The sequence below is a fragment of the Stomoxys calcitrans genome, chromosome 1, assembly GCF_963082655.1.
Source record: "Stomoxys calcitrans chromosome 1, idStoCalc2.1, whole genome shotgun sequence".
Classification (NCBI taxonomy): domain Eukaryota; kingdom Metazoa; phylum Arthropoda; class Insecta; order Diptera; family Muscidae; genus Stomoxys; species Stomoxys calcitrans.
Genome location: NC_081552.1, coordinates 46,682,319 through 46,690,592, shown reverse-complemented (window position 1 = coordinate 46,690,592; position 8,274 = coordinate 46,682,319). Strand labels below are relative to the sequence as shown.

General features: G+C 37.0%; 1 protein-coding gene across 1 annotated transcript; it reads left to right on the top strand.

The window, feature by feature from the left end:
* Positions 1-1,925: 1,925 nt before the first annotated feature.
* LOC131995825 (uncharacterized) lies at positions 1,926-2,617 on the top strand. Its single transcript, XM_059364988.1, has 3 exons — positions 1,926-2,000; positions 2,076-2,390; positions 2,456-2,617. Exons 1-3 carry the CDS (start codon positions 1,926-1,928, stop codon positions 2,615-2,617), a joined length of 552 nt encoding a protein of 183 aa, XP_059220971.1.
* Positions 2,618-8,274: the final 5,657 nt, after the last annotated feature.

Below are 8,274 nucleotides of genomic sequence, written 5' to 3'. Positions count from 1 at the left end.
GAGTAAAGCTAGCCGCTTGAAATACTTCTTATTAGTGTAGGTCGGTTGTTATTGTAAATGGGCCATATCGGTTCAGATTTAGATAGAGCTCCCATATAAACCTATCTCCCGAAATGACTTCTGGAGCCCCTGGAAGCCGCAGTTTTCGTCCCATTTTGCTAACATTTTGCATGTAGTGTTCTGTTATGACTTTCAACAGCTGTGCCATGCACGGTTTAAATCGGCGCATAATCTGATATTGCTTACATATAAACCGATCTCCGGTTTCGAAAATTTGCACATAGGGTTCTGTTATGACTTCCAATAGTTGTGTTAGGTACGGTCTAAATCTGTACATAACCTGATGTAGCTCCCATATAACCGATCTCCCTATTTAACTTCTTTAGCCTTGCAAGCCGCAAGTTTTGTCCGATTTAGGTGAAGTTTTGCATGCAGTTTTCTGCTATGACTTCTAATAATTGTGCCAAGTACGGTCCAAATAGGTCTATAACCTGATATAGCTCCCATATAAACCGATCTGCTGATTTGACTTCTTGGGCCCCTACAAGCCGCAATTGTTCTCGGATTTGGCTGAAATCTTGCATGTAATGTTATGTTATGACTTCCAACAACTGTGCCAAGCACGGTCTAAATCAGTCTATAACCTGATGTAGCTCCCATATTAACCGGTCTCTCGATTATCCCTGTTCGTTTCGTAGAAGCTTTAATTTTTGATGGTTTGGCAGAAATTTGGAATGTAGAATAAATGTTTGCCTTTCAACTAAATTTATTTTGTGTACATTAGTAGCAGAATCCATGGTGATGGGTTCCCAAGATTCGGCCCGGCCGAACTTAGCAAGCTTTTACTTGTTGAGTCTATATTGAACAAACAAATTTACGAACCCGCTCCTAAATTTCTTTTATTAAAATCTCACATTGGCCTATATGTTCGTTTGGAGATCCTTTGAGTGCAAGGCTTCCCCAATAACTTTCCTTTAATTTTATAGTATTAGGAACAGCAGAATTTAACGAGGTATTTAAAAATATTCCCTTCGAAAGCTTTATTCAATCAACACTAAAATGACTTACACCATTCGCTGCACATTCATTGCCTTTGAGTGTGTTAATGGAGATAAACAAAGGACATCCAATACAATGCACAGCTTTCGTCATATTCTCTTTCTATGAATAATGTTGAATGCTTGTTGTTTTGAAATGATGTGTGGTGACGACTATATGCATTATTTTTACGAATGGATTCTTAGGCAATGTAAATGACATTCAAACCGTTCTCTGATGCCTACCTAGAACTGATATGCATGTGAATTTATAGTGTCCTATGTTGCGTATGAGTATTAACCATTCAATTAAAGTACATCATACGCAACATGGTACAACTCAATAACATTATATTTATAAGTGTATGAAAATTGAGTGTACCAAGATCCTTTTAAAAGACGAAATGCAGTCATTAGTAAGCAAATTGTTCAAAACGATGTAGATTAGTGTTTTAATTGGTGTTTTTTCCATTAATGAATTTTTCTCCTCCTGTTTTCAAAAGCATGTACTATTCTGAAGGTAAATTGTTTGTTTCAAGTTAATTTGTTTTCAATTTTGATCTTTGAAATATAATGAGATCATTAAACCTTGTATTTTTGGTTATTGTAAAATAAACATCGATTTTTAATGAAGCTTAGCAAGACTATCTAGATGATAATTTGATATTGAAAGAGTTCCAGCGAAAAAAAAAACAACAATTATTGGCAAAAAAATTTGTTTTTGTTATGCTAAATTAACACAACTATATAATTATAAATATTGTCAAGTCATCTTTTTCGTATTGGAAGATTACACGAGTTTTGTGAAAGTAAAAACAAAAATTATATAAAAGAATATGAAAAATAAAATTTTGTGTTTAGAATATTTCTGTTCCACAATAAAACAAAATGGCTGAAATTTCAAAGATTTTAGGCCTCATGGTCATTATATTGGTTTTGGCAAAACTTGGTGTTGCTCAAAAAGTAATAACTTTATATCGAAATGAGTTTTAATATTTTCTTTTTATTTTTTCTTAACTTTTTACTATTTCCAACCAGCGCAAAAACCTCCAAATCCAAAATATTTCTCACGATTGCAATAAGGAATATATATCTGAGTTTTACATACGTGCTAATAATGACAGCGCAACTTTGGACATTAAAGCTGCAGTTATCAAAGCCATGACCAGACCTTTATGGTTGGAATTCAATATGTTCATTAAGGGGACCAAGAAGGCAGACTTTAATAGGATTGTTGGATTCGATATCAATGTATGTGATGTGCTGGAGAAAGCCAATAATCCCCTTCTTAGTACTTGGATAGACATCATTTTTAGACAAGGCAATATGGATAAGAAATGCCCCATGAAGGAGGTAGGGAAAACTGTTTTTTGTCCTATTGGAATATTTTTTCAATTTTTGTTTTTAATTTACCTCAGGGCACCTACCACTGGAAGCAATTTAAAATTGATAAAGACACAATACCCCATTTCATTCTTAAAGGCTTTTATCGCATTGGCGTATTGGGCTATGATAAGAGAGGCAGAGATAAAGAAATGATATTAAATGTTACTTTATATGCTTCCATAAAAATGAAGTAACATAAAAAAAGTAATTTTTTTCGCAAATGATGTTTTTATTAAAGAAATATTCCGGAAGGTTTGCCATTCTTATGATACGACTGCTTGAAATTTTTTTCCTACATGAATATGTACGATCTTTGCATTGAAAACAAATAAGGACGATTTTAAGTCAGTCAAAGCCGACATTTCGATTCCATACACCTCATTGGTTATGCAGGCTAAGTCGTCGAAATACAAATTTACTTAATTTGAAATGCTACCAAATTGAACTTTTAACCAAAATTCGTGCAAAGTTTGGAGAATTTTATAATTTGGAGATACGTATATATGTCAGGGTTTGAATTGCTGACTTCAACATAGAGTCAATAACTTTGCTTTACATTGAAAAAAGTTCTTCTGATATACTTCTATGAAATTCTCTTGTGATCAAAAGAGTCATAAGAGAATGCCATATTTCGTGCAGATCGGTTAACAAATCACCTAATTGTCGAAGTATTAGCTAAAATCGAACAAAGTTTATGCTGTTTTATGTTGGATGGGTAGACCACTCCAAAAGGTGAGTTCACTCTGAGGCTGATATGCTGATATGATATGCTGGTAAGACAAAACCAGTAAAGATAGCAAAAGTCGGGCGGAGCCGACTATGTAATACCCTACACCACCAAGTCTCCGTATAACTTTTAACACATAGCCCCTATGTTCAAATCTATTCTGACTTTTATATAGCATACCTATTGAAATATCGAATGTAAGATTTTATAGCAATATGACCTAATTTGTGGCTACTGCACCCTACTATACCCAAGGCTCATATCGGATGAAAGATATATATGCGAGCTATATCGAAATCAATACCAGTTTTAATGAAATTTTGAACACATACTGGGACGGCAAAAAAAACACCTCACGCTAAATTTTGTAAAGATAAGGCCAAAATTATAGTTTCTATAATAATGCCATATTGGATGATAGATATAAACGGGAGCTATATCTAAATCTGAAACAATTTTTTAAAACATTACAAACGCGTTGGAACGTCAAATAAAATCTCGTGCGAGAACCAAAATTGTGGGTACTACGGCCTTAAAATTCCATATCGGATGAAAACTTTATATGGGAGCCTTTTCCAAATCCGACACGATTTTGATGAACTTTTGCACACGTATGTCGGATGAAAGTTACATATGGGATCTATATCTAAATCTGGTCTAATTTTGGTGAAATTTTGTGGACGCATAAGGACGTCAAAAGAAACATCTCATGCAAAACTTTATAATGATTGGCCTTAACAAACAATCTCGGATAAAAGTTATATATGAGAGCTATAACTAAATTTGATTCGTTTTTTTCGAAAACAATAGTTTGTGTCCTTGGAACAAAAATGACTTGTGCAAAATTTCATTACAATCGGACATCAAATTCAACCCTTATCTTGATCACAAGAATACATGGACTGACAGACGGATATACCTAAATCGAATCAGGAAGTCTAAGCCGATGGGTTTATCCATGAGGTAGCTCTCTCCTTCTATGCGTAGCAAACAAACACAAAATTCTAATATCCTCTACCATAGTTGCGGTGAAGGGTATAAAAAGGAAGACTGTGTGAAACAATTAATAGTGTGCTAAGTTCGGCCGGGCCGAATCTTATGTATCCTCCACCATGTATCAGGTTCATTGCCTGCTATTTCTTACTATCAGCCAACCCTAAAAAACCCCCCACCAGGACTCTTTCACCGCTTTGAGCAATATGGGTATCAAATGAACGGTATATAAAAGTAGAGCACAAATCTGAAAAAAAAATGTATTCCTTTGTGACCGAGGGCCTCCCCACCATGCACGGCTTATTTACCAATTGAGACAATATGGATATAATATGAAAGGTATTTAAAGGTGGAGTAAAAATCTGATATACAAATTTACTCCTTGGTATCTGAGGCACCTTTTGTGGGCCCAAGACCTTAAATCGAGAGATCGATCTATATGGCAGCTATATCCAAATCCAAATCTTCTAGTATCTTCTTTTTCTCTTATATAACAAGTAAAAGCGTGCTAAGTTCGGCCTGGCCGAATCTTATATACCCTCCACCATTGATCGCATTTGTCGAGCTCTGGCCAAGGCATCTCTTTTTAGGCAAACAAAGGACAAAAAAAAAAAAAAAGAATTGCTATGTTATTGGAACAATATCAAGTAATGGTTCATTTCGGACCATAATTGAACTGAATATTGGAGACCATAGTAGAAGTCATTGTATAAAATTTCAGCCAAATCTAGTAAGAATTGCGCACCTTAGATGCTGAAGAAGTAAAATATAGAGATCGGTTCATAGGGAAGCTGTATTAGGCTATAAACCGATTCATGCCATATTCGACACGTATGTTAAAGGTCATGAGAGAACCCGTTGTACAAAATTTCAGCTAAATCGGATAATATTTGCGCCTTCTAGTGGCTCAAGAAGTCAAGACCCCAGATCGGTTTATATGGCAGCTAAATCATGTTATTGACCGATTAAACCATTCTTAATACAGTTGTTGGAAGTCATACCAAAACACATCATGCTATATTTCAGCCAAATCGAATAAGAATTTCTTCCTGTAGAGGCTCAAGAAGTCAAGCCCAAATTAGTTTCGAAAAATGGATATCAATTTCATGCTCTACTCCTCAATACCTTTCATTTGAGCCCCACACTGGTCGGTGAATATGCCCGATTTAGGGGTTTTTTGGGGATTGGGGTGGTCCCCCAAACACTAAGCCTAAAAAATATATCAGCAACGTGCTCTATTCTCATATATTTATATATCATTTATTTGAACCCCATATTGCCATTGCCCTCAAAATTGGATATCAAATTCGTTTCTTAATCTCATTTAAACTCCTTATTGCAAAAGTCAGCAAATATGCCCGGTTTGGGGTATTGGCCCTTAAAGTTATGAATATTTAATTCCACTCTCTTTAAGACCCAAATTGTCATGGTGAGCAAATATGTCATACTTAAGGGTTGTTATGATGGTGGGACGTCCGCTAGACAGTTGGCCCCTAATGTTTATATCAGATACTGGGTCTACTCCCACATACCTCTAATTTGAACCCCATATTTCCATAGTCGACAAACATGACCGGCTTGGAGGGTGTTTTGGGGGTGTTTTGTTTTGGGGCGGCCTCTGTGAGTTCGGCTTGAAAATATATATCGGTTTCGTATTCTACTTTAAAAACCCTCTTATTTTAACCTCATATTGCAATTGTCAGCAAATACTTACTATTCGGGTGGTGTTGTAGACACTTTTCACGAATATTGATACCGAATTCGTGCTTTACTCCCAAAGACCTTTCATTTAAGCCCCATATTCCCATGGTAAGCACATAAGTCCTGCTTGGGGGGAGTTTTCGGAAATGGGTGGACCCCCAGAAACGTGGTCCCACATTTGGATATCAGATTCGTATTCTACTCGCAAATACCTTTCATTTGAATCCCATATTGCCATGGTCGGTAAAAATGTCTGAATTAGTGGTGTTTTGGGGCTTGGGGTGGTTCCCCTAGCACTTAGACCGACAATTGGATATCTGATACGTTTTTTTATCCTAAATATCTTTCATTTGAGTGCCATATTGCCGTGATTGCTCTAAATATATGTTTGGTAGTTTTTAGGGTGGGCCAGCCCCCCTAGGTAACCCATCCGAAATTTGTATACCAAATTTTTATTTTACGGGGACTATATGAGAGCACACAAAATTTCGCTTAAATCACACCAGACATCTACGAGATCTGGCGTTTCTGAAAATTAGGGTAAGGGGGAGGAACACACAAACAAACAAACACAAATTGATTTTTATATATAAGATTTCATATCTCATATATAACAAGTAAAAGCGTGCTAAGTTCGGCCGGGCCGAATCTTATATACCCTCCACCATGGAGCGCATTAGCCGAGTTCTTTTCCCGGCATCTCTTCTTAGGCAAAAAAAAAAAGAATATACGAAAAGATTTGCTCCGATAGTAGAGCGATATCAAGATACGGTCTGGTTTGGACCACAATTAAATTATATGTTGGAGTCCTGTGTAAAATGTCAGCCAATTCGAATAAGAATTGCGCCCTTTGGGGGCTCAAGAAGTAAAATAGAGACATCGATTTATATGGGAGCTGTATCGGGCTATAGACCGATTCAGACCATAATAAACACATATGTTGATGGTAATGAGAGAATCCGTCATACAAAATTTCAGGCAAATCGGATAATAATTGCGACCTCTACAGGCTCAAAAAGTCAAGATCCCAGATCGGTTTATATGACGGCTATATCAGGTTATGGACCGATTTGAACCATACTTGGCACATTTGTTGGATATCATAACAAAACACGTCGTGCAAAATTTCATTCCAATCGGATAAGAATTGTGCACTCTAGAGGCTCAAGAAGTCAAGACCCAAGATCGGTTGATATGGCAGCTATATCAGGTTATGGACCGATTTGAACCATACTCAACACAGTTGTTGGAAGTGACACCAAAACACTTTGTGCAAAATTTCAATCAAATCGGATGAGAATTGCGCCCTCTAGAGGCTCAAAATTCAAGACCCAAGATCGGTTCATATGGCAGCTATATCAGGTTATGTACCGATTTAAACCATATTTGACACAGTTGTTGGATATCATAACAAAACACGTCGTGCAAAATTCATTCAAATCGGATAAGAAGTATTTGTGCAAAATTTCAAGCGGCAAAATTTGGGAAGTTAGCGTGCTTTCGACAGACAGACGGACGGACGGACGGACAGACGGACGGACATGGCTAGATCGACATAAAATTTCACGACGATCAAGAATATATATACTTTATGGGGTCTCAGACGAATATTTCGAGTAATTACAAACAGAATGACGAAATTAGTATACCCCCCATCCTATGGTGGAGGGTATAAAAATCAATTTGTGTTTGTTTGTAGATTGGTTTGTTTGTTTGTATGCTAGTGTGTTCCTTATAGACTCAGAAACGGCTGAACCGATTTTCTTGAAATTTTCACAGATGGTGCATAATGATCCCGTGGTGAAAATAGGGTACTACATTTTTTGATATCTGAAGAGTATTTGGTATCCACATTTCGGATGAGGTACCTAGGGGGGCCGCCCCACCCTAGAACCTACCAAACATATATTTTGACCAATCACGACAATATGGGACTCAAATGAAAGGTATTTAGGACAGGAAAACGTATCTGATATTCAATTGTCGGACTAAGTGTTAGGGGGACCATCCCAAGCCCCAAAACACCCCTAAAGCGGACATATTTACCGACCATGGCAATATGGGACTCAAATGAAAGGTATTTGCGAGTAGAATACGAATCTGATATCCAAATGTGGGACCACGTTGCTAGGGGTCCACCCCTTCCCAAAAACACACCCCAAACTGGACTTATTTACTGACCATCGGAATATGGGGCTTCAATAAAAGGTATTTAAATGTAGAATTCGAATCTAAAATCCAAATATGGGACCAAGTGTTTGGGGGGCCGCCTTTCACCAAAAACATCCCCAAAGGGGACAAATTTACGACCATAGCAATATGGGGCTTAAATGAAAGGTCTTTGGGAGTAAAGCGCGACTTTGATATCAATATTCGGAAAAAGTGTCTATGGGGCTATGCCACCCCCACAACACCACCCAAATAGGAATT

What these genes read in the sequence shown, in the direction of transcription:
- LOC131995825 (XM_059364988.1), top strand. Translation starts at nt 1,926, where the DNA reads ATGGCTGAAATTTCAAAGATTTTAGGCCTCATGGTCATTATATTGGTT. An exon ending in AACTTGGTGTTGCTCAAAAA is followed by an intron (nt 2,001 to 2,075) that starts GTAATAACTTTA and finishes ATTTCCAACCAG; the next exon opens with CGCAAAAACCTCCAAATCCA. An exon ending in AGAAATGCCCCATGAAGGAG is followed by an intron (nt 2,391 to 2,455) that starts GTAGGGAAAACT and finishes AATTTACCTCAG; the next exon opens with GGCACCTACCACTGGAAGCA.